At 47.6% G+C, this 25108-nt stretch overlaps 8 protein-coding genes across 8 annotated transcripts; 3 read left to right on the top strand and 5 right to left on the bottom strand.

The window, feature by feature from the left end:
- Positions 1-88: 88 nt before the first annotated feature.
- On the bottom strand, positions 89-2078 carry EV420DRAFT_1726595 (uncharacterized protein; the record flags this gene model as incomplete). The annotated part of the gene is made up of 7 exons (XM_060479833.1): positions 1621-2078; positions 1315-1421; positions 1117-1220; positions 1035-1085; positions 887-984; positions 378-462; positions 89-292 (listed from the first exon to the last, which is right to left on the bottom strand). Exons 1-7 carry the CDS (start codon positions 1812-1814, stop codon positions 89-91), a joined length of 843 nt encoding a protein of 280 aa, XP_060324632.1. The 5' UTR covers positions 1815-2078.
- Positions 2079-2179: 101 nt separating this feature from the next.
- On the top strand, positions 2180-4150 carry EV420DRAFT_1622931 (MFS general substrate transporter; the record flags this gene model as incomplete). Its single annotated transcript, XM_060475876.1, has 11 exons — positions 2180-2253; positions 2312-2392; positions 2445-2700; positions 2795-2884; positions 2932-3008; positions 3087-3164; positions 3207-3439; positions 3724-3786; positions 3819-3852; positions 3902-4015; positions 4069-4150. The coding sequence occupies 11 exons, from the start codon at positions 2180-2182 to the stop codon at positions 4148-4150; spliced, it is 1182 nt and encodes a 393-aa protein (XP_060324631.1).
- A 584-nt stretch (positions 4151-4734) lies between these two features.
- EV420DRAFT_1649415 (uncharacterized protein) lies at positions 4735-12852 on the top strand (the record flags this gene model as incomplete). The annotated part of the gene is made up of 34 exons (XM_060478307.1): positions 4735-4915; positions 4973-5397; positions 5449-5597; positions 5648-5779; positions 5841-5949; positions 6002-6044; positions 6096-6198; positions 6253-6379; positions 6433-6449; positions 6499-6526; positions 6579-6591; positions 6645-6687; positions 6743-6808; positions 6864-7194; positions 7248-7365; positions 7418-7682; positions 7731-7793; positions 7841-7884; positions 7945-8066; positions 8118-8397; positions 8453-8522; positions 8574-8610; positions 8670-8816; positions 8871-8954; positions 9009-9577; positions 9630-9981; positions 10036-10703; positions 10754-11131; positions 11181-11443; positions 11496-11571; positions 11629-11648; positions 11701-11791; positions 11843-12553; positions 12615-12852. 34 exons carry the CDS (start codon positions 4735-4737, stop codon positions 12850-12852), a joined length of 6363 nt encoding a protein of 2120 aa, XP_060324630.1.
- A 1713-nt stretch (positions 12853-14565) lies between these two features.
- Positions 14566-15724, bottom strand: EV420DRAFT_1485108 (uncharacterized protein; the record flags this gene model as incomplete). Its single annotated transcript, XM_060470159.1, has 2 exons — positions 14566-15044; positions 15082-15724. The coding sequence occupies 2 exons, from the start codon at positions 15722-15724 to the stop codon at positions 14566-14568; spliced, it is 1122 nt and encodes a 373-aa protein (XP_060324629.1).
- Positions 15725-18639: 2915 nt separating this feature from the next.
- Positions 18640-18978, bottom strand: EV420DRAFT_1649413 (uncharacterized protein; the record flags this gene model as incomplete). Its single annotated transcript, XM_060478306.1, has 1 exon — positions 18640-18978. One exon carries the CDS (start codon positions 18976-18978, stop codon positions 18640-18642), a length of 339 nt encoding a protein of 112 aa, XP_060324628.1.
- Positions 18979-20199: 1221 nt separating this feature from the next.
- Positions 20200-20856, bottom strand: EV420DRAFT_1067563 (uncharacterized protein). The gene is made up of 2 exons (XM_060465619.1): positions 20510-20856; positions 20200-20461 (listed from the first exon to the last, which is right to left on the bottom strand). Exons 1-2 carry the CDS (start codon positions 20699-20701, stop codon positions 20327-20329), a joined length of 327 nt encoding a protein of 108 aa, XP_060324627.1. The 5' UTR covers positions 20702-20856; the 3' UTR covers positions 20200-20326.
- Positions 20857-21605: 749 nt separating this feature from the next.
- On the bottom strand, positions 21606-22230 carry EV420DRAFT_1577096 (uncharacterized protein; the record flags this gene model as incomplete). The annotated part of the gene is made up of 5 exons (XM_060474525.1): positions 22160-22230; positions 22010-22108; positions 21859-21959; positions 21744-21806; positions 21606-21689 (listed from the first exon to the last, which is right to left on the bottom strand). Exons 1-5 carry the CDS (start codon positions 22218-22220, stop codon positions 21606-21608), a joined length of 408 nt encoding a protein of 135 aa, XP_060324626.1. The 5' UTR covers positions 22221-22230.
- A 410-nt stretch (positions 22231-22640) lies between these two features.
- Positions 22641-23398, top strand: EV420DRAFT_1577094 (uncharacterized protein). The gene is made up of 2 exons (XM_060474524.1): positions 22641-22897; positions 22951-23398. The coding sequence occupies exons 1-2, from the start codon at positions 22694-22696 to the stop codon at positions 23305-23307; spliced, it is 561 nt and encodes a 186-aa protein (XP_060324625.1). The 5' UTR covers positions 22641-22693; the 3' UTR covers positions 23308-23398.
- The last annotated feature ends 1710 nt before the right edge of the window (positions 23399-25108 follow it).

Here is a 25108-nt window from a genome sequence, read left to right as displayed (position 1 = left end):
CTCACTTCCTCCCGGCCTGCCCGATACCTTCGAGGGAACACTACCAGTCCATCCGCAGAGATGCCAAAAATGCCCGACCACGCTTTCTTCACGCGTCCTTTCTCAAATGTTCATCGTCATCCAAGTCGGCCGACTCGCCTCCCCACCATTTCCCAAAATACGCCGCTAGGGCCCCACCAAGATAAGCCGAGGTTCGAAAGTCGACTTGACTGTCACCAGCGCACCCAACAGCGTCAAAGAAGGACGGGGCGTTCCCCAATGGCATGTCTGACAATATTGATATAGGCCATCGCTGTGAAGAGGAAAATATCTTTTAATGCCGGAGGGAGGGGGAGAATCGAGGAGCAGCTCCCGTATCTTGAGGATAAGCCACGAACTATGGGTCTCAGCGGCTGACTTCTCTCGTAATCTGGCGTCTGAAGATACCGGAGCGAAGAATGAGCAGGGGAATCATTCGTTGTTCTGGGTGGTTGGGATTGGGAAGTGTCAGAGGCGGAGATGGAGAGAACTTGGCACATCACACGCATGTTCGAACAGTGAATGAGAGCAACCTCCGGACCCCGGTGTACTGATGTAAAGTGTTTTTGGTGAATCTATCCCGGTGTGTGGCAGAAGGGATGGAAGAAGAGAGCGATACATGGATTGGAGCATGCTGTGGGGTCGGCCTTGGCTCAATGATAAACGTCGAGTCTGAGTGACCAGTACGCGCCCAAGCCTGGATTCAAGTTTTAAAATAGGTTACATGAGGAAGGAAAGAAGGAAAAAAAACATACTCATTGTATGGGTTGTGCATACGGTTGACATGGGCGGGGCAAGTACGAGGCAGAGCAGTATTTTCATAATCAAACCAGCTGACTACCATTTCTCGGTTGTCGTGAAGGATTACCCTCTATTATCGATGAATGTTTGAACCCCTAGCATCGTCTTCATGTCCTCCAGGATCTTGTCAATCTCGGCAACGTACTTGTCAAGCAGATCTTGAAACTGTTCGGGGTTCAGCATACGGATAGGAAGGAACTGCAAGGCATGCGCACCACCTTGAGCTCGACGGATTGCTTTTCATACTTACCCTTCTTCACGCTTGTCTGTTGGAGCACGGAGCTTGCGACACTACACACGGGCTTCCTCCGCCTTTTCCCCTGCAGCAGCGATGACCGACAACTTGGCATCTAGCGTCGGCTTGGGCACGAGGATCCTCAATGTCCGTGTGTATCCTGCCTCTACGGTATTTTGGCATCATATATCGCAGCCTTGACGTGTTTGAAATTCTACTACTTTCGTCAGCCTAAATCAAGGAAGAGCTGAGACACTCACGTCCTCTCACCACGAGCATACTCCCATCTTGAAACCCAACCATGGCGATGTCTTCCGGTTCCTGACCTTGGACACGGATGTTGGCGAGTAAAGCGAGCGTCACACGTCTGGAAGCATTTGCAGATGCGTCAGCAGTCCCGTCTCATCGTTGATTTCGTTTTTTCTTGGCATTTTTCGTGTTCGGTGACGTCGGTTGGGAGCTTAGTTTGAGGAACGACGTTGACTGGGCCTTTGTAGCATAGATTCGTCGTTAGGTGAGAGTATTGGTGTTATTATAGGGCGGATTGAAGGTTCAGCTGCCCTTACGACGAGGCGTCGGGACAAGGAGAGACGAGAACGCAGGAGAGACTGAATTTTGGGGAGTAAAGGATTTGCCGGTTGTCCGGTCCGGTAGCCGGCAGTTCTGTCGATACCCCTTGGCCAAATACACCCAGATCTCCTGCACCAGACTCTACGCTGCTCGCTGGCCCCCAACGCGTGCACCTCACACTTGGCATCATGAATCTCTTCCGACGCTTCTCTTTCTCACAACCGCACCCTCGATTATCACCCTCGACATGCTCGACGCTCTCAGAAGGGCGAGGACGCGCTCACGTCTTATGGGTTGGTCCGTCTCACCCTGAACCTTTATTGACCCTGGACCAAGCGACCCCAACCATTTGATCATAGTAGTGTCCTGCAGCAGGCTGATGTGCTGGACTGTTTTGGCGTGCAGGAGAGCCAGTACACTGAGCTCCTGATGGCTGTTACGATGGGCTTGTATGACGCGCCGAGAGTCCATCTCTGGGGGATGTGAAGCCGGGACACGGACGGCACATATGTCAGCTGTGGCGGCGCGCCATTATCAGTTGGTCCTTAGTCATTCATGGCCTCTAAGACCAACTCTAATGCGAATACTGCTCTGTATTCAACTTTTGCTGCCATGGGATTCTTCGCTGGGTGAGTATATTTTGTCTTTCACGTTTTGGCCCACTTATCCATATATATGTTTCCTTAGATCGGTCAACAACATGCTCCGACCAAGACTCACCCTTCTGGTCAGCAGTATGGGTTACAGCCTGTATATCGGATCCTATCTGTGATTACCGCCCCCTTCATCACTAGTTAATCGATACTGATGCTATTTCTAGAGCCATAAACATTCACTCCGACACTAATAGTTTTGTCATCATCGCAGGAGCTATCCTTGGGATATGCGCTGGTCTCTTACGGACCGCACAGAGCTCACTGATGATAGCATACCTTACTGAAACGCAAAAAGGGAAATTTATCGGGATTTTCTGGTCTATTTTCAACCTCGACGGTGTCGTTGGAGCGTCTGTTGCTGCTGGAAGAAACTGGAAATCAACAAGTAAGCGCCTGAACTATCGTAACACACGATTGCATGTTCATTCATGTTTACAGGCCAATGCTGTTGATAATGGAACCTACATGCGTTAGTATTTTCCACCATCTTTTTCTTTACTTAAATCATCCACAGATTGGATTCCTTGTCCTTACACTCATCGGCGTTTCGATCCCAATGCTAATGGCGGACCCTGACAAGATGATTCGTTCTGATGAAACAGATGTTACGATGCCCCGAGGGATGTTGGACATCTCTCTTGGAAAACCGAGATAATAGGTCTATTCGTGACGCTGAAGACTGATCCAATGATCGTCCTTCTCTTCCCTATGTTCTTTGCTTCCAACTGGTTCTAGCCATGGCGTCAGTACCTACCTCCCTTCTCTGGAGCTATCTAACTGATGCTTTCATTTTATCCAGAATTCAGCGGCTTCAACGGTGCCATCTTCAACATCCGTGCCTGGGGCCTGAACAGCGTCTGCTACTGGATCTCCCAAATCATCGGGTCTGTCCTCATCGGTCTCCTCCTTGACTGAAAATCTATCAGCCGTCACATCCGTGTCTACACAGGCTGGACCGTCCTCTTCCTAATGGTCTTCATCATCCATATCTGGGGATACTTCTATCAAAAGCAGTACACGCGCGAGAACGTCGCACCAGAGACGGAGAAAATGGATATCTACGACTACGGATACGCCGGTCGGGTATGGTTCTACATCTTCTACGGGGTTCTGGATGTGATGTGGCAGATGACAGCTTTTTTTTTGATTCAATATTATTGTGCATTGGGGCGGGCCCCACGGCGCGACACTAAACTATCTCCCTACTTTGTCAGCTCCAAAAGCCCGGTAGAGAGGCGCAATCCCCCCTACAGTCCAGATTATCCTACTCTGTTTTTGATGGCCGCCGATACCTCCCTTCTTGCTCCAGCTTTCAGTCGGTTTGGTGGCGTGCTCGCCCTGCCATTAAGTACCAAAGGGCACCAGGAAGAAAATAGTAAACAGACAGCCTGTCTCGAATCTGTTAGCCTCATGTGACTGTCTCATGCTGCACGCAGATGACAGCTTACTGGCTTATGGCCCTGGGTGCGATGTCGAACGATCTATCAGAGCTGGCATTCTTTACTGGTTCTACAAGTCGATCCAGTCGTCTGGGGCAGCTGGGATATGGCATGCAGATGCTGTCAAGATTCCGTATGTTTTCTCTGATGCTTGTTGTGATGCATCCTGATGTTTCGTATAGGTACATGAATATGTTCATTTCGGAATGGGCTCTCCTTGTCGGAGGTCTCGTGTTTGCGCTGCCTATGGTTATCATACGTATCAAGGATCATGCCAACCTAGACGACGAGACCATGTCAGTTCATCTGTCTCATTGACTTTGATGGCTTCTCATGAACTTGCTTATAGCGCCCGGATGGATGATAAAGGACACATACGTCCAACTGAGGATGTCGCTGCGGAGACGAAAGTTACCCAGGGGTCTTCATGATTTTTATGTTGGTGATCAAAGACACATCATGACTGATGACTTTATTCTAGTCTATTTGTAAATACCCACGTTCTCCATCTTCGTGCTTGCTATCGTGACATGTGCTGGGCGAAAATTTCGAACAGTCCTCGAGAATTCACCTGGTGGATACGGCTCGAGTTCTGTTGTGAACGGATCAAACGACAGCAGGTGGCAGGAGTCCCATGCTCCCGATTAGGCAATTCGTTGGTTGAATTCAATTGGCACGCTTCAGTACTTCAGCTTGTTCACGCTTCGGTCACTAGCCCGGGACTTGGAATTTTTTCTTTCGGCTCGTTCCTACGCTCCACCTGCTGGGTCTCTCAGGAAGTAGCCAAGACGCTATGCAGATACTTATCGTCAGAACACATCGCGACCAAAGTACAGAGCTGGGATCTTGTCTTGAGTTTTACTCGTCTCGAGGTTATTTAGGCGCTTAGGAAGCTTCTGTGATTGATTGATGTACCCTTTGAAGCTCTCGCCGGGGTCTGAGTTTGTCTTTATTTTGCAGGAGGTGTGTTTCCGTGCCCATATAAACCAGAGAATGCCTTTGCCATGATGCAACCATGCCTCGCAAACGCATATATCGCAGCGATCTCTTCTCCCAAGAGCAGCTCGCCTCGGTGGATGCGCTTGAATCTGCATTGTGGGAGCTGCAAAACCTCCTCACGATAGATAATTTCAAGCATGTTTTTCAAGAGCTGTTCGATAACGAAAGCCCACATATTCTTCTCTTGGTCTTGTCGTGTAAGTCGACATTGTCATGTTATCTGATGGTCTCTCAGGCTCTTACATCTTATTCAGCGTTGAGTGAGACAACTTCGTTGACGTCGTGGTTATTGGAGTCTTTTCCCTCCGAACCTGCGGACTACGATGCGAGTGTCCACTACAAGGCTATATCCTGTCTTTCTGCAGAGTTTCTTTCCTCCCCTTTTGTTGAAGACAAGAAATTATGTGCGCGATACCACGAGATAACTCAGCTCACGCCCAAGGTGTTAAAGTATCTCGTCTCCTTGCTTCGTCCCATTGATATCGGATCGGAGCATCATAACAAGAAGGGCAAGACCAAACGGTCCCAGAGGAAACTTCAGCAAGTCAAGCAAGATGACGGCGCTACAGCTTCGGTCAAGAAGTATTTCGATGTCCTGAACGTCGATATGCCTGAAACGTCGAGCGAAGCATTTGCCCTCATGGATCATATACTCCAGAGTCAAAAGGATATTCTCAGGGTGAGTGTCACTCCGTCTGCATACTGTTATCGAAAGTTGAGGCGTGTCTAGTTCTATCTAGAGCTGCTCCGTCGTTCTGAGATATCTGTATCTCTCAAGGAACGCTGTATCACCTCTACGTCCACCATAGAGGGAAAGGACGTTTCAGGATCTGTGGTCGAGTTACCCTCTACGTATCCGGTTGTTCAGCAGATGAAGTCGTATGTTTTCATATCCTTCGCGAAATCATACCACATTGATATCTATCAAGGGCATTACACTTCGATACCGCCGAGGGGTTCGGAGAATGGAGAGTCACCATATCCGCAGACGCTGACAACTTTTTGCGGAGCGCCCACAAAAAGGATTTCTCCATATTCAACATCACCTTGAAGAAGATAAAGTACGTGTCGGATTATAAGGTGTCGTAGTATATAAAGTGTACTTGTCTGACTGCACTGCAGGGAACTCTCATGTGGTCTCTTTTCCGACAACAATCAAAGGCGTTTAAGTGGAAACGCGACGGAAGTCCCCGTGTTCGAGGCTAAGATATCTCATAACCTCAGACTCATCGTGGGGAATCTATTTCTTATCGGTCCCGAACATCGCTGACATCTCCTTGCAGTATCAGATTGATATAATCCCGGGTGATGGTGTAGAGCAGCAAGGTAAGCTAATGTTCATAGTACCTCTTTGCTTGCTCCTCACAGTCCTTGAAGCTATCAAGATTTTCGGTATATATACTCATGCTCAAATCGACAATCGTCTCTGGAGTTCTATCAGCACTCAACTTCGCAAAAAGGGAAAGGAATATCAGAAGAGGTATCATTTTGTCGCTGTAGCTTGAATGCCTGTAGCCTAAATGTGATGGCGTAGATGTGTGGTTAGGAAACGTGCAGATTATGCCTCGAAGAACATTTTCACTCCAGCGTTCTTTGCCCCACTACCTGAAGTATTGCCATCGGAAGACATACTAGATCTACGTCCTGACGAAACGGCCCAGGTTGACTTAACGCTTTTCATTCCTCTGAATTAGACGCTGACCATTCTACTCAGGTTCATTCAAGACTTGTGTAAGTCATATAGAGAAGAGCCAAGTTCCAGTCGCTAACCCTTCCACAGTGTTGAGAAATACATTACATTTTCGCAAGTATGTTGTTGTAATATCCGTGAACCAACGATCTAACCATGAAGACGTGCAGCCATTTTTGAATAGTATGTATCGGTGTAATGTTGTCCGAAAAGCCAGACCTAATTCATTTTGGTAGCTGTCCTAGCAGATGTGGATGCGACTTTTCCTCATACGGTTTCGTGCGTTGCTGTATTTGGCTCTCCTTATTCATTTGCTAACAGCGTTTATTCATAGCACTCAAGAGAAACGTATCATAGAGCATCCTCAGTCCTGCTACGTCATAGGTCGCAGTGGTACAGGGTATGCATGAGCATTTCGCCGGTGTCATTCTCTTGCTCACGTCTATTTAATGCAGGAAAACTACTACTATGTTATTCAAGATGCTGCTCATCGAGCGGACGTTCCAACTCATGGAGTCGAATTTACCTCGTCCCCGCCAGGTGTTTGTCACGAAGTCTAGAATGCTTGCTAAGAAAGTACAAGAATACTTTGCGAAGTTGGTCAGCTCCTTGGCAATAGCGTCAGAACCGTCTGCTGACGTCACAAACCTACCGAGAGCTCCTCAGTACCAATCTGATTTAGGATTGATTGATGTGGATGATATTGTAGATTGGCGAACTGATTTGCCAGCCAAGTATAGTGAACTTGAAGACAGGCATTTCCCGTTATTTATAACATTTGATGGTGTAAGCTGCACCTCTCTTTTTTTATCTAAACATCTCATTTTTCCTGGTTATAGCTTTGCGAGTTGTTGGAAGCTGACATGGGTGTCACACGTCCTATTGACACCAAGCGCATCATCACTTTTGAGTCATTTTGCGAGTTCTACTGGCCGCATTGTTACAATAGCAGATTAGGTTTCTGCTTCTCTCTTGTCTGCATGCTGATATTAAAACAGTTTTTATTCAGATCCTGCTTCGGTATTCAGCGAATTCATAGGTAACACATCTATATCTTGTGTCAAAGGACTTGACCTGAGTCTCCGTTCAGGCGTCATTGAAGGATCAGCAGAGACGCTGAGCGAAGAGAAGCGTTATCTTAGCAGAGCCACTTACCTTGACCTCAGTAAACGCCAGTACTCCACATTTTCTGACCAAAGGTGTGAGGTGTACAGACTCTTCGAGTTGTATATGCGCAAGAAGAAGTTCCGGGGGGAGTACGACACTGGTGATCGGTAAGGTCTTCGTTGAAATTCCACGAGTAGAAGATAATCGTGGTCTAGAACCCATAGTATCTTGAAACATTTCATGGAGAAAGGTGTCCCGGGACAAGGACTCGATCATTTGTGAGCCTTCTGCTCGTACTATTTATCCGTTATCAATATTGTTACAGATATGTCGACGAAGTACAGGATAACATGCTCATTGACACTATGGGTAAATTTCATCTCTAATCTTCGTCTCACATGGACCATGATCAACTGACTCATCATTTAGTCTTGAGGCTACTATGTCACAATGCGGATGGTCTCTTCTGGGCGGGAGACACTGCACAGACTATCTCTGTTGGAAGTTCTTTCCGTTTCAGCGCTTTGAAAGCATTTCAGTGGAATATTGAGGTAGGATTTACTCAGAAGAATTCTCATGCATGAGTCTAATTAGACGAGCAGGACAAGTACCGAAGAAAGCATAGAATTGGGGCTCAGCACCCGCCTGAGATGTTTCAACTTGCTGTCAACTATAGGTCCCATGCAGGCATTGTTGATTGCGCGCGTTCCATCATCGACCTTCTCATGACTTTTTGGAACGATTCCATTGATCGTCTTTCTCCTGAGATGGGAATTGTAGGCGGGGCCAAGCCCGTCTTTTTTAACAATAAAGATCGCGCCCAGCTGGAGCAGTTCATTTTTGGTGACGGCGGTGATCCTATCGAGTTTGGCGCACAGCAATGTTAGTTTCCTGTTATTCGCATTGAAGCCAACTGACTCCGAGTTTTCATGCAAAGGCATCATCGTCAGGAATGAAATGGCAAGAGAGAGACTCCGACAGAAAGTCGGTGAGGTTGGTCTTGTGCTGTATGAGTTCTCTGTTTTTATGTTAACTAAGACTGATGGTCAATATTATAGCACCGTATACGAATGCAAAGGGCTTGAATTCAATGATGTATGTTAATACACTATGTTACAATATGATTTTCTCACTATGGCATCACGTTCCTTCAGGTCCTGCTTTATAACTTCTTTGCTGATTCATCGGCTGACCTCGCACAATGGCGCTTTGTGCTGAACGCCATCAAGGAGAGCAAGCAGGACCCTAAGAATCGGTCTCCTGTATTTAACCGTATTCGTCATGCCAGCATTTGTCATGAGGTGAGTGTGATTTTGTGTGTCGTTACTTAGCCTTAGAATGATGATATTGTCCAGCTAAAATCGCTGTACGTCGCAATCACCAGAGCACGTGAAAATATCTGGATCGCAGATGGATCTGAGATAGGGGAACTCATGAGAGTAAGTTGGCGCTGTCCCAGTATCCAGATGGTATTCTTATCATGAATCATCAAGCTCTTTTGGACGAGCAAAGATTTGATTAACAATTACACTCCGAGGTCTGGTGCTCCTCGGCTTGCGTCTTCATCGACACCAGAAGCATGGGCTACAGAGGGACGTGAACTTTTCAATGCGAAGCAATTCTCGCAGGCCAAGTATTGTTATATCAAGGCCAACTTCCCCTTCCTTGCATCTGTTGCACATGCCTATGATTTGCGAGCGAAGGCCCGTAAAGTCACTGGCATATCAAGACAAAAAGTGTTCGAACGACGGTCTTGTTTTGCAGAGGCAGCCATTTCGTTCTTGGAATGTGCTAAGAAGGCCAGCGCGGGCTTGAAAGACTCCATGACCTATCTCAGGATCAGTGGGGAATGTTTTGAACAAGCTGACCAGAAATATCAAGCTGCCCAAGTATTCTTACGTGCTCAGGAGTACACCCACGCGGCAGAACTGTATAGAGACATTGGCAAATTTGACGAGGCGGTCGAGATTGTGAAAGCCCATGAGGATGAAATGTCGTCGAAGGTTGTCGAAAATGTCATCAAGCTTGCGAGACTAGCATACCTCTCCAACCATCAGATGACGTACGTCTTTTCCCGAGGCATGTTGACCAACTATCCTCACCTTCCTAAACAGAAAGGCCCGCGAACTATTTCAGTCAGTCGAAGAAGAAGTAGAGTATCTAGAAGAGAGGGACCTCGATGTCGCTCTTGCAGACTTGTTGGAGAAAGAAGGTCGACTCAGCAAAGCTGCTGAATTGCACTACTCCGAGGGTCGCAAAGAACAGGCTATTGAGCTTTTCCTCTGTCAAACCAAAAGCACAGATGCTTTGCGTCGAGCTCAAGAATGCATTCTCGAAGAGCTTTGGCATAGTATATCTTTTGGCGCTGACCCTAATGTCGTAAGATCAGATCCCACTGTCTTACGGCTAATGCGCTTTGCTTCACGACTTGATGCGACTTCTACGAAGTGGACTAAAGCAGCTGAAGTAAGTGTCGACCTCACTTTTTACTCATCACAGCTTATACTGATGTATTTTCAGCGGTCAATGTTTGTGGCCATCACACAGGACCAGGCAACTCGGCTGCGTGAACTGGGATTGGAATTCCACAAGATGGGCCATAGTTCAGCAGCCTTGCTATGCCTCGATCAATATTTTTCTCGGTCCCTTCGAATTCAAAACATGACTCTTGTTGACGCAGTTCAAGAACTCAGCTTGTTTTATACCTATGTCGGCCTCCTTTCTGCTGCAGCATTCCGAATGGATCCTTGTAGAGATGTAGCAACTGCGGCATTGTTTGGTTTTCGGTGGATGGCAGAGAACGAGTTTGTTGTGCTCCAGAATACTTGGATGCACTCCGCAGTTCTCAAACTTCGACCTAGGAATATGCTTAGGGATTCCGACTTCAATCTCAGGCTCTCAGTACTCGAACTTCGTGTGCTATTTCGAGAAGTTCTGAGAAGGCATCTTAAGGAAAGGATTGCGACCGAAAATGACGAATGCGCAAAGAGCAAGGCATTCCGGCCTTGCCTCATTTTTGGCGTATCTGGGTTTTGTAAACGACCTGAATGCCCGGAAGCTCACGTATCACCTTCGGTGATCAACCCTGGTTACTATAATATGCGTATCCGCTTGCACCTACAACAAATCTTGATCTTGCAGTCGCTTAGGGAGAACGCTCATGCAGACGTGGAATACAGAGGAACCAAGTACGTTATCATTCCTGTTCTCCAGATTTTCAGTGTTCATTTCGATATAGGTTCTGGCTCAACCGTCTTTGCGATGCTCTTCATCCTCCTCATCCTAAGTTTGGTTCCATTTCCCATCTCGCACTTTCTACAATTCCCGAAGCTCAAAAAGCATTAAACGTCGTGAAAGATTGGGTGCGAACCGTCGTTTATGACCGGAAGTGTCACCCCAAGACGAACTTCCTCGCGGATGTGATGCGGACAGCTACCTTGGCCTTTACGTTTGATCGAAGTCAAGCAAGTTATCTCAGAAATGCTGCGTATTTCCGTGAAAAATACCCTCCGTCCACTTACATTCGCCGAGGCAATGTCTTCATTCCTCGTGATCTTCTGAACTCAATGTCGGGATCTCAAATATGGTCTCTTACTGCTGGTTTTCTATTTGTCGAGTAAGTCTGGATCCAGCAGATCTTTACTATAGGTTGATCTTCTTTCCAGGCATGTTGTAAAGCAAAGATTGCCCATCAAGATAGGTGATCTGTGCGATTTTGTGGATTTTCTTTGCAGCTCTGTCATTCTTTGCGGCCGTCGCTCGGGAATGTTATTATCACCCAATGTAACGGTCCCTCGTAGCTGGCTCTTGCGCTTTGTGCGTTATGATCTGCCGTACTTCAATGAAGGGATACAGACAAATTATTATCGCACCCTTCTGGAGCCTATGCGGGATCTCCTAGAACAATTGCGTGCCAGTCAAAGCTGTGGTAAGCCTCATAACATTATATTCCTTCAGTATCTCGTCCTCATGATGTACAGAGCATCTCTTGTATGGGACTAAGCGAAATCTCTCAAACGTGTCATACCGAGTTCGTCATGTTTTCATCGCAAGGATGTAAGTCAGCTATCGAATGAGCCATTGCTTTCTTTTCTGATATCAGCCTTCTATTAGATTCAAGGCTGTCTGTCTATGTCAATTTTTGCTTACTCTGTGATTTGTGTTCTTGCTTATTTTGCTATGTAGTGGGCTACAACATCCGCGATGAATTTCTCCGCAGCGATATCAAGAAGAAGATACTGTCTTTTAGTCAAGAAAGATCTCCCCTTTATGATCGGTATGCAAGTCTCTGATTTAGAGGTGCCTGTGTAATATAACACCCTTGCAGATACATCGATGCAGCCAGCGACTCGTGGGATAAACTTGCAAAGGTTATTCGTCGCTCACTGCAATCCGACACCATGGATGAAATGATACTGCTCATTCACCAGAGCAGGGTTCCGGGACAGAGGCATGCCCTGTTGGGAGTTCGTCAGCTTGTCTACAGCGATTTCGCAGATATCCAAGCGCAGCTTGGTCTCACTCAGGCTGTGCCTGCAACATCTCCGACTACCTCATCACATCTTGAGGTTCCTGGGCAGGTGGCTGATGGCGATGGCGAAGTGGAGGATATGGAGGATGCACAAGAAGCTGAAGCTGTCGAGGAGACTGCAGGCGATGATGCTGTGGCTGTCAATGCCATTCCAGTGCAAGATATGACAGCGCCAGAACCCACGGAAAGAGAGATCGCTGCCGCATTCTTGATTCAGCGAGTATACAGGAGGGTCCTCCGTCATCGGCGAGGTATAGCTAAGAGAGGGAGGGCGGGTCTTCACGCACAAATATACGCCTCATGCACCAAGGAAGTATCTCGGCTTGGTGATAACCCAGGATTATATCTTCGCCTGTTTCTGGGTCCGCTGCCCCACATCTTAGTCTGCCTCGAAATAATCCGTATCGATACACTCAGCCAGAAGAAGAAGATGAAAAATGGGCTTAAAGGGCACGAGGCCAGTCCTGATGAGATCGCCACCCTTGATGACTTGTTAACACAGACCAAGTACGTATTACTCGTCACTTCTACTAGCAACAACTGACACGATTCGTTGCTTTTTCAACAGCAAAGCGAACAAGGATGTAATCAAACTCCAAACGGATCTTAGCCCGAGTTCTGCGTTCCATGAGCGTTGCGACGGCAAGGGACTCAGGAAACTAGTGGAAGAGGCTCACGTTCTAGTTTCTTCTCTCCCTTTCAAAACCTCCTCGGACTTATCGGATGACTTGCATCTTGCTATTAAAGGAATCGTAACTGAACGTTCATCCGCAGGTACACGCAAAAAGCCAACACTCAACATTTGATGACTCGCATTACTGATTCTTCGTGTATTAATCTGTAGTCTGTAATATAGTGGTTCTCTTTTGGTAAAACTACACCCGTGAAATCATTAACACAACATATAAAACATTCCGTAGAGCCTAAGGCTTGCCGTACGAGGACTTTGGACCAAGTGAAGTAGACGATGACGACTGCACGGCATCAGTTTATAGGCGGTATAGGTACTTTTACTGGGTCTTGAACCCATGCGTACCTATACATAGGATCCATTAATTTGATTAATAGGTTGATGTAGAGACAAGACGTACCATTACCGGAGATAAAAAATCGGGATATAGCCTAGGTGAAGATGTAGGTCGAGCCAGCGATGGACTTCGAATGACGGGCGGCAGCCTGTTGGCGGGGCAGGGAGATCGTGGATTGTAGCATTGTCAAAGGTTAAACGCTCTACATGCCCATCCTTGCCCCCTATCTGTGTTGTAGCATAGGAGCCGGTATGAATGGTGCATTTTTAGCCAGGTCGCATTGATGGTCGCTTCGGAGTAGCTGAGAAACTTGTAACCTCAATGCTAGTTGCAGTCCATTTGTTCACAAGTTTTTGTATTGATATCAAGGAGCGAGACGCGAACTATTTTCACGTAGGATGACATTTAGCTAAGGATACATGAGTAGATATTCTATTTAAAGGCAAGACGGCATGCACGCACTCATAGATATATCTGGGACCTCGATATTGTTTGATACGTCGAAATCCTGGGCAGCCCCACTTTTATGTCCTATAGTAAACGTCCTCCAGCATCCTCGTCTGCCAATTAACGTGCCAAACGAGAACCCAACGCATGACAGCCCAGTGTACAGGGGAATCGTCCAACGAGCAGTATTGAATAGGGTGGACACGGTATCAAGGAACAGGAAGGTTGCAGGGTAGCATCCTGAACAAGAGATCGCCGGGACAATGACAAGGGCGGGGTAAGCACAGACAATGCGGCAGGTGGTGGTGGTGGTGTTACCGACGCCAGGTCCCAATAAGGAACGGCCGGGTCCACAGCCCTGACATGGCGAGCCATGTGCTGTGGCTACGAAGGCTCGTGCCATTGTAATCACACTGTTGAGTGCGTCTTTCGGAGTAGAGACTCTTCGCAGGGTACTAAAGTGGTCAGAAAAGCGACAGGATCGTGGCCGAGGAGAACGAAAAAGTAGCATTTCAAGAACCAAAGTATTTACGGATGATACAACAGTGTACAGTTAAAGACTAGAAAGACGTCAAAAACATACTTGGCGAAAGAAGTAAGGACTCAAGTATTATCAGTCAAGAAGAATGTAGAGAACATTTTGGTCTGCATAGCGAGCGCGGGAGCGCCACGAGAGCCCAAGTGCGTCTGAGCTGTGTTCATACAAATATTCAACCAGTTCGGCCCAAAAGCTCCTAAGATAGAAAACCTGGAGTACAACAGCAAACGATTGAAACTTGATTACTGTTAAACAACAACGACCTATGATGTCGTAGGTACTACGAAATGAATAGGCTAAGAGAAAGAATGTACCTCAGTCTACACCCGATAGTGGTAGTAGAAAACTGAGGTACGCCGACGAAAATTGTATGGTGGAGGGCTGCGTTAGTGATCACGCAATTAAATACAAAGTAGGTATCTAAAATTGAAGAGAGCGCCCAAGAAGACCGAAAATGGAAAGGAAGAAGAGTGAGAACGTCGACCGAACCTCTCCATAATTATTGATTAGAGACCGGCGGTCAACGCTACGATCTCCCAGCCATCCCAGCCATCCCTTCCTCCGATACCTCTTCCTGCTTTGACCCGGTAATTCTCGTCAACGCCAGCAAGGATGGATGACAGGATAGTTGCAGCAGCCATCGGTGCCCAATTCTTGGCCACACACTGTAGCCTGCCATAACCAAAGGCCAGAAAGGCTTCCTCCTGCTCTGGCGTACGCATCGTGTGACGCGAAGGATCAAACGTCTCGACTGTAGACCCCCAGATGGCTGGAGAGTAATGCACTGCCCAAATATCCGCAACGTGGAGCGTCTCAAAGAAGCGCGACGACATCCAGCGGGGTAAGAACGAGGGAAGAGACGAAACCAAACGCGAGATGTGTTTGGATGGGGGATGAAGACGCATTGCCTCAGTGATGATACTCTCCGCACTTGGGTCACAGCCATGAAAGCGGAACTGGGTTATGCAGGGGTTCGCATGCAGTTCTTCAAGAACGCACCTAAACCGATCATCCTTATAAACGTGTGCGAACGTCGTGGTGACGACTCGCCACAGTCGTTTCCCAGGTAGGTATAACGAAATCCAGGGGGTTGGGATAGGCGTCGGTATCTGGCACTAGCACGTGTAGATGTCGCTTTAGAAGGGGTAAGAGGGTGGGATCAATAGGTTTAGGGTGCTTGGATAGAGCCCATAGCTTTGTGATCAGAGATGAAACGGTCTCGATGGAAGATGGAGGAAAAGAGGCGTCCTCTGCGTCTTCGGTGCCAAGCAAGCCTACTAAGATTACTCGTAACGTCACCGCCTGTACGAACGTGTCAACACGGACTACGGTGGATGGGAGAGACGACAGGACTGCATAGTCTGCAATTCGTTTGAAACGATGCCAGTCACTGGCCTTATTAAGAAGACCCTGTGCTCTGTTTCGGAATCGCGCATGGGAAAGCTCGTCGTCTTTGACAAAAGTATTGGTGAGGGCGAAAGCCCTGATAAGGCGTTCATTAGGACGGGCGCGAGCATATAGGAGTGAAGCCAGACGAACGTTAGCGGGCTTCAGGAGGGAATGGATGGACGATATAGTGGAATGCTGAACAGGTCGTTTAATTCGTAGGTAAAAAGCGCCGCTCAAGGCAGAGGTCAGGAGCAACGCAAGAATGCGGTAAACCATCTCTCTAAATGTGACTGCATGATCAATAACTCAATTTATACCTGCTGCCATGGGGATCCAGCAATGCAATTCCGGGAGTTGGTGTGACTAAGTGCATTGAAAAGTGAAGATCGTATTCACATGCGGAGCGCCTTACATGAGTTCGTGTGCTTGTTCTACGATGATTCCATCAACGAACGGAAACACCGAAATTAGATTGCCTCTCACCTACTTTCATTCTCCGTGTCGAGCACTGGGAACGATGTTAAGAAGAAGCACACATTAGCGCCAGATAGTCATCGATGAGGTAGATATGACCCAGCAATTGAAATCTGAATGCGTGATACGCTAGAAGTAGGAATTAGCATTTTATTTACACTGGCGTTATGAAGACAAAGGAACCTTCGGGAAGTGGCGATTCACATACACTGTTAAGGTTTAGGGCATGCACTGGTACGTCCCCGTTTCTATATGATGTGAAAGCATGGAATCATATTAATAGCGCCGTTGAACTTGATTCGGTGGTGCACGATCAAACTAGATGAGTCAAAGACCTTCCTTAGGCGCGAGCTGCTCCGGTGCATCCGACAATTATACCTCAATCCTTTCTTGGTCTCCAGTCTTGATTGTACAAGCGTACCTCTGCACAACACTGACATATAGGCGAACAAAGAACAATCGTAAATCCTGGCAGAGCGCATAAATGAGACTGCAATACGAAAACAGGCCGTGGCACGCCTATATAAGCTTTTGCACGTAGACGATTTCCGTGCTGTTTCCTGCCAGTACCCTCGATCTTGTTCTAGACATGAATGAAGCAACCTGCGACCGCCATACACGTCAGAAATCTGCTCACGAGGTAAATTGTCAGTGGTCACTGACATCTTATAGGACGGCACTTTTGCTTCTGCGACCTATATCAATTAATGTTCTACTCGCAAAGATTCATCATCCGTTCTCTTCACAGACAAGCTTACCGTCACAAAGTGTAGTCTCGTTCCCATCGATCCTAGTAGTATCTTCCTCCTCCCTGACACTCGGAACGATCGGACCGGTCTATGTGTGCACACAAAATCAATCCAGTTTTCCAGTTTTACATCCGCAAAACGTACCAGAACGGATGGGAACAAAGTGTCTAACGAACGTTTTCAAAAATCCTCAACGAAGAATAGCGATGCCGTCACGGAAGTATCAACGGAATCAACTCTTCAAGCGCCTGGGACAATGTGGTAGAATGGACACAGCCCTATGGCCGATTCGTGTATCACGGAACCCAGCGCCTAAGGAGCTGGCGATCATTCATGCTGGTTCGTGTTTTGCCCAGTAAGCCTCGCCATGAGAACGGATATCTTTCAGGAAGCGCTGGGTCGTTAGGTCGGGACTCCAGTACGAACGCGTTCTGAGTTCTGTGTATACAGGATTCGGTCTACCCAACTTGAGCTTTCTGGGGTGGACCGTGGCTGTGCTTGTTGATTACTCCTCGAATCGGAATATTCCCCTTCAGGGTTGCACGTGCATTTTATCCTTTGTCATCTTGATTACTTCTTTTCTTGTCGCCTCCATTGCTCTCGAGTCTCAGGCTGTCTCCCGCCGTTCAACAGCAATACCGCTACCTCTTTGGATCATAAAGCCATGGGATATTTGTCCTATCACCTTAGATCCCGGTAGTATGTCCCCCAACCATAGGTCTCCGCAACGACTTTCGCGCTAATTAAATGGCAAGCTGGCAGACATTGCATAATGAAGGAAGGGGCAATGAAGCCCAGGGTTGGTCTGGGGTCGGTTTTTTTCGGCCAGTCGAATTGATAACGTATGTAGGATTTATCTTCTACTAGAGGTATCACTGCTAACTATAATCCTTGCAGAACTGAATGACTTGAATGACGCGGCTGGATGCTCTTGGTTTGGAGATGGTGCCTTGAAATTGAAATCCGATATCTCGCTTCCATTGCTTACAATCATTGGGAAAAGGTACTTATGTCTCCTTTATTTTATCTGGTAATACTCATCTATATTTTAGATTTTTTGACCGAGTCCATCGAATATCCCCCTACGACATAAGCCCTCGAACGAGGCGGCGCATCATTCACATGATGAGCGACTTCCAGAAAACTCGCTCGCTATGCTAGACATCACTCAGGATGGTTCTCATTGCCACTGTTCCAACACCGTTCGCTTAGCACACTCACCAACTTTGCCTCCAACGTTACAACCACCCGTATGGGAATCGACCCTAAATGCTACAAATCACGATAGTCAAAGTACTCGAGTATGCCAATAACGCAACGACATCGGCAATTGGATGACATCTGCGAATGTGGGCCAGTATGCACACTTGGAAACTCAACCGGGAGCTCGACGACGATGACAACAGTGATGGTGGTGTGCCTATGTGTTGGTGGGACTTAGTTGGGATGGAAGTAGGTGCATGAGGGTGGTGCCCACTTCTAGAGTGCGCACGACATGCTGGTGAGCGAGGAAGGGTAGAAAGCCGGAAGGCCAAGACAAGATGGGCATCCCGTAGACCTGTGACCGGTCCCCTACAATGAGCAAGCGTCGATGTAGGGGACCTGTAAAGCTGACTTTTAATTAATAGGCGACATGGTTAGGCATTTGCCGAGGCCCAAAAAGGCCATTCAAGTCGTTGCCATATTGGGGTTTTGGTGGTGATCGCACTGATCTTGTTCAGATACCATCGCGTCTCGACGTGAACCCATGTAATCTGTCGTCGTAACTTCATATTACCCTCCTTAAAATCCATATAATCAATGGAATCTGCTCTAACGGCACAAACATTGTCTGACACCCTGGCATCTATCCAAAATGCCTGCTTTTTGAGTCTCGAGTCTTCACCACCAAATCACAGAAACCATCGATGCAGACCGTGTCCCCCTCACGTACATCTCCTCATTGTCCAAGGATCAACAACTCATCTGTTACCTCTTCTTTCTCTTGGCTTTTCTCGTGACATCAGTTTCCGCATCAAGACCGTCAGATGAAAAACTGGTGTTCCATTGTGAAAGGTTGACAGGATGAATGAACGGCGATGCGAGAACAGTTGGATTGTTGGGAATATCATCAGAAGGTGAATTATTGGCAAGGGTATGTACTGATGGTGTGTCGTCTGAAAGCCTGAGGTCAGAGAAGAAAGGAGAGAGAGGACTGGGCAGTGCAGAAGATAAATGGTCTGTAGCATGGGTTACGACAGAGAGCATGGGAGTGTCCATTGGATGTGGTAGCGATGCAGCAGCAGAAAAGAGAAGCGAGGAAGACATGTCAGATGCAGCATAATTGTCGTCGAAAGTCGGTGCAGGGATTGGGTGTCTGCAGCCCAGAGGCCGGAAAACCGAGAGTACTGGACTTCTGAGAGTAGCTGGGGGCAGAAATTGAGAACAAGGCTATTGGATTGTGCTCTTTCTGGTAATGAATTCGATTGCTGGATCATGGCTAACGAAAAGCACAGAGCAAAGTCGTGTCGAACGCGTCGAGGTCAATACGATCACCACCAAAACCCCAATATGGCAACGACTTGAATGGCCTTTTTGGGCCTCGGCAAATGCCTAACCATGTCGCCTATTAATTAAAAGTCAGCTTTACAGGTCCCCTACATCGACGCTTGCTCATTGTAGGGGACCGGTCACAGGTCTAGGCATCCCGACAGTTAACAATGGAGGTGACAATAACGCTTCTTTTGGCATTGACTAACCACCTAAGGGTACGGTGGACGCCTCGAATGTGATGGTAATATCGTCACAGACGCCCCCGCTACTGCGGCCTGCCTCCCTCGCCTAAAAACAACTTTGGGGTGTACCACCTGCCTCAACCCCATAACCCATGTATCTCCCATAGAGGATCAAGTTATGTAAGATTGTAGTGGCGCGGACGTCACTATGGCCGCCGACGACAATGACTACCCCCTATCCTCACTGCCTTCGCCGTTCTAACCTTTCCCCTGGCCATACGATCACCTCCGAATCCACACCGCCATTTTTCACACCGGGGAACTCACGGTGTGATCATATTTTCTTTGCGATCCCTCTCCTGAATGCTTAACAACATCGCTGGCCACTCATTTGCCCTGTTCCTCCCCGTGCATGTCAACAATATCACCCGTCTATATACCACTCTTGCGATATCTTGTAACACAACAATATTGTCGGTAGGCCCGCCCAAGTCTGTCATTCACACGTGCATCCATCTACCTTCACCATGCGCCCACATTCCTCACCTGCCTAGCGCAGCAAGGTATCTCATCGATCATCATACGGCCAGTACAAGCTCTGACAACTTCAAGAAAGTTGGTTTATACGTCATCCATGTTAACATTGAGCATACGTTCCACCTATCTAACTATATTTCTCATTGTTAAGATACATTACACGAATAGAATGGCCCAATGGGAGCGCCAGAGGCTACGACATCCGAAGGGTTGTCTGAGGAAGATGTTGTTTTGGTTTCGACGGTGTCTTGCACGTATTCCCGGCTGATCCTGGTGGTAGACGAAGTCGGCCTGACCTATCGGGCCTTTCTTACTGTCTCTAACGTTGTAACATGTGTCAAAAATCATCCGATGACCTATGTCATTATTCTGAGAGACTGTCGACCCGAATCAATATTCCCGATTCACTGCTTTACTTCAATTACCAAAACCAGTTGAGGACCCGGACTTGCCACGCTCCCGTTGGCCCCCCGCTTCATACGATACATATCAGTCCACTCGTTTTCGAAAGGCTCCGCAAAACCAATCTCAGAGACATACTTTCAAGGCAAATGAGTATGGGTTGAAGAAATTTGTGAAGAGCTTACGAGTTTATTCGTCGGCCACCACGTGTGAAGTTCCTTCAACAAAGCGCGGACATTTACTGGTGTTGCCTGGAGCCAGGACGATAACGTATCGGCCGAGGGACCCTCGGCCCAGCCATAGCTTGAGTCATAAGACACCGGATCATTGCAGACAAGCCATACATAGTGGGTGGGAGGTATTGGCAACGCAAGCATCAATACCTTCTGCCGGGGCTCGTGTGAATTGTGAACGGTAACAATCGATGGCAAAGTCTAAAATGTCTTTCTTTTCCTCACTGGTAAAGCGCGGGAGATACTCGGATGATAGCGTGTCGGTTAAGGTCTTAGGCCAGTCGTCGGTAGTGTATATTGGGTCGGAAAAGACGCCTATCTGAAACGTTATGTGACGTTCGACAGCAAGCGTCGCATCTTCAGTGGAATTATTTCGCCACAGTCCCTCTACATAAATGCACTCTAAACACCTGTTGATTGAACGGACGGAACAGAGTATACTCACGTATAATCACCGTTTTTGAGAGTAATTTTCTTGGATATGCCCATCTCTCGAAATGCTGCAATGGACCTTAAAAACTTGGTATGATGAGAAGGATGGATAAAAAAACTTTCACGACCGCAGCGTGTGTTTTCACTGTGAATAGAGGATACGAGTTGGAAATTAGGACTTGAAGCGTAGTGCAGGGATGGCAGTGACACCAATGCGCAAAGCATTTTCGGGTTCTATCATTGCGTCTTCGAGGTAGCTTGTGTCTCAGTAGGTCCATACCGAGCCGCCTAGCAGCCCGCTATGCTGTTAGAAAAAAAAAGGCAGAATAAAATTTGAGATTACACTCACCAAAAAAACCCCGTATTGACTCCCACGTCAATCTAGCGATGCCGCAATCTTATGAACAAGACACACATGAACCGCTATCCCGAACGCACTCAATGACTTGTGCACCCGCTTTCGAGAGACACAGGCGCAAAGGGCATCGAGGATGCATGCTAGTGGCGAAGATCGAGAATCAGAACTAAGAACGAAACGGAACAGAGATGACTCGTACCACAAGTCACTAGTCAGAGCCCAGCCCGTGCCATCCACTCCCGTTGCCAACGATGAAACTCAGACGTAGCGAGGGCGAAACTCGTTCGCTTCTGACGCCCGCTTCTCCTCCTGTTCCCGCTGCGCACGACGCTCTACGAGTTTCTAGGAGCACATCAGTCCAGAGCCAGGTTTCGAAGAATGGAAATATCAACGCACGTTCTTGACCGCAACGATAGTCGCCATGAGAGAATCGAGTGTAGCTTCAGACAAGTCAGACATCTAGGAGGACAGAGATTCAGCACTACGATACGTCAAAAAGTAGGAAACGTACAACCTCGTCTGCTTGCTTACTGAGCTCTCTGGCATGTTCAAGCGAGGCTTGTTCCTCCTGCTGAGGTGGGGGTGCTGGTGGTGCCGGAGCTTCCATTCTCTCTCAAGGCTGTTGGGGTAGCGACAATCCGAACCGTTGCTGAAGCGCTGACCCTCCAGCCACACCCCAGCTCCATACGCATACCGTCGTTCCCTCTTATTGCCCTCCGGCACCCTTTCGGGATCGAGAGGTGCGCTCTGATGCGTCCACCCTCGTTCGTAGTATCCATTTGGGTTGGCGGCCTAGTACCCTGCCTGTATACGACCACTGTAGTAGATGGCGGCTGCAGCTGCGCCAGCGACGAACCATAGAAAGCTGCCCATAGGTAGTAGTCGTCGTTGGTGGTAGTCACTGTCAAGAAGCTCCAGAACGCGGAATCCGGATACAGTCAATCGATGACGTTTTCGGAGGCAAGTTTGGAGTATGTATGTATTTTTGCACTTATACATTTGTTTAGCGATTAAATAACAACCTCCAAGTCGAAGCGTATTGTCCTGGACACCCAGTTTCAGCTTGAAACTTCATGGTGGTATGGCGCACTGGTAGGGTTTCGTTAATAAGTGACCTGTTCCTAACATCGGTTAATGTTCCATGTTAAATATTGTTAATAACACACGTTAGAAAGGGGGCCTCAAAACCCCTAGTTAAATACTAAGACAGTGTTAAAAAGTTCAAATCGCTTGCCGAAGTGTCGGCAAGGCAAGCAGTGGCTAGTACTGTCACAGCTGTGACCTTACGCGACTCAACTTCAACTCTCCGCGATTCTCGTACCTGCAATAGGCTCCGCACTATTGACATGCCTGACTACCAGGAGATGGACACCATTCTTGAAAAGCTTCGGCAGCTGTTCAAAAATCTTCCCTTGAAGATGCCACAAAGAAACGGCGCTGAACGGACAAATTCGATGATTACATGGTTCAACTCTCCTCTTCGTGGTAACCAGAAGGTATCAACAGTTGTTGATATGATTCAGGTGGGACAGTGGTACGGTATCCACATGGTAAATCCACTTCCATCTTCTATTTGATGTATTATTGATTATTGGCACTGCAGAAGCCTGACAAGAAACCGGGTCGGCGCCCAGCAGTCAAATTTCGCGAGATCCAGAAGGATGTATTGGAGAAGATCCAGTCTAATACCAAGAAAAGCGGTACTTCAGAAGAAAGTGATGCAGAATCAGAAACAGACGACGACAGCGATGACGACGACGACGCAGTTTCCGGAAATACAACGGTTGAGGCACCGCGTGAGAAGGAATTCAAGATAGATCCTGATATTGACCTTGCATCACCATCCCTTTTGGACCTTGTCAGCTCCGAACCCGTTGTAGAGGTGTCCTCTTTAGACAAAGTTCCTGTATCATCCTTGAGTGACATGGATGATCTGGAGGACGTGGATTGGGCTTGGTAGGAATGCAAGGCAGTATTTAACACCATTTAACACCATTTAACATTAGAATTAAATTTAACGTGGTTGTTATATACAATCTAACGTGTTATTAACATTTTGTTATTACCCAAGTTAGTAACATGCCCTCCGCCTGCCGACTTATTAACTAACCGTTAATGTGACTCCGAGACTTATTAACGATACCCTACGCGCAGGGGAAACGTCGTTTGCAGTCTAGGCTCAAATCCTGGTAATGTCTATTGTAAATGAGAGGGCATTTCTTCCCGCTACCTTGGTAGTGGGTTATAGGTAATTCCCTATTGTGCTTCCGTTTGGCACTGCGCTGCATTCTGTCAGCCAACTGGTGTGCCCCTAACTGAAATGTGGCATGGGATGATCAATGGCTTGCGGCCGCAGATTTATTATCTTGGCAAACGACGTTGTCGTGCATTATGGGGGATGAGCGATATAGCTATTCCATCACTCTGCAGCGGCCAAACTCTCGCCATTCTACTGTCGTACACGTTCTCAGTGGGAGAGTAGCTGAGTTGTGCATTAATACAGGATTATTCATCCATTCTTGTCAGCTGGAACTGGAGGTGAATGGAGATCTGTCTACCGACGTCGTCCTGGGTTTTGATTGGTTCCAGTCGTTTGCTGGACATGCATGTGAACATCAATGTGAGTCCACGCAGGAAGTTTTATGCCATAGTGATACTTATATCCTTTAAGACGCGCCTCAACCTTGGACACAGTTGCATCAATTGTTAGACATGCGAGATAGTGTCAGCCGTCATCTACATTGTTCATTCCATCCGCTTCTGATGATTTCGTTGTTGCCAATCTATTCGAGCATGCTAGTGGTCGGTACAACCTGCCAAGATTCGTATCGTCGTGCTCGCATTATCGAACATCTGCTGGCAGGTCTTTTTGCAGGGGGGGGGGGGGGGGGGGGGGGTCTTATTGCTTGGACGTCGTGCAGGTTTGTCGAAATATCCCCATGCCTTCTTCGTTGCCTGTGTTGTTGCTGTGTTATGTCGTCCGACATCACTGGGAATTCTGATATGCAGTGTCTGGACAGCTTTGCTCCGTTTTTCGTTGCTGGTGCACACTGGAATAAGCACAGGGCAGCGTGTTCAGGGGCCGTGAACCGACTTGAATGTGTACGGTATATGCCATATGATGTCGACGATCGTATCTGCTGCGCGTCGTGAATGCCGAATTCAAGCGGCTGTACCTCACCCGTTTGAAGGCCGTAGCTCGAGCTCATCGCATTGAGTATTCGGGTGAGGAGGGTGTTGGATGGTATAAGAACATGATTTCGGAGCATCTGTTTCTGGGTCACTGTTTGTCATGGGTCGATAGCCTTATCTCAGAAGTACTCGTTGGCTGTCTGGACTTCCTCGCGGAGTTTTACTTTTCACATAGCGGTCATAATTAGGTGGGTTTGCTATTTGTCGAAGGTTAATCAATCTTGCTTACATGATTCCTGTCCTTAGTGTCTTATCGAGTTGCGTATTATGAGAATGGATCTCCTGTTTAATATCCGCCTACCTTCAATTCGATCAAGTCTGCGGACGTCCCTCCCTTACTTTGATAGTCATGGTAGATGCTTTCGGATTGGTGTCTCGTCGTCATAATGTGATGCAGGACAGATTGTATCTCGGGTGTTCTGGTCTAAAGGGCAAACTTGTGTGGTGACGAGTTGATGGAGTGCATTTCCTTTGCAGGCGGTCAATACGACCCGGTGGTAGATCAAACATCGTTACCTTCACCTTCGTTGCCATCGCTCGTTCTGGGGAATGGTACAACAAACTGTCTG

Source organism: Desarmillaria tabescens (genome assembly GCF_030435595.1).
Source record: "Desarmillaria tabescens strain CCBAS 213 chromosome Unknown EV420scaffold_60, whole genome shotgun sequence".
Lineage (NCBI taxonomy): Eukaryota > Fungi > Basidiomycota > Agaricomycetes > Agaricales > Physalacriaceae > Desarmillaria > Desarmillaria tabescens.
Note: the sequence above shows the minus strand (reverse complement) of the source record. Positions and strands in the feature narration are given on the sequence as shown.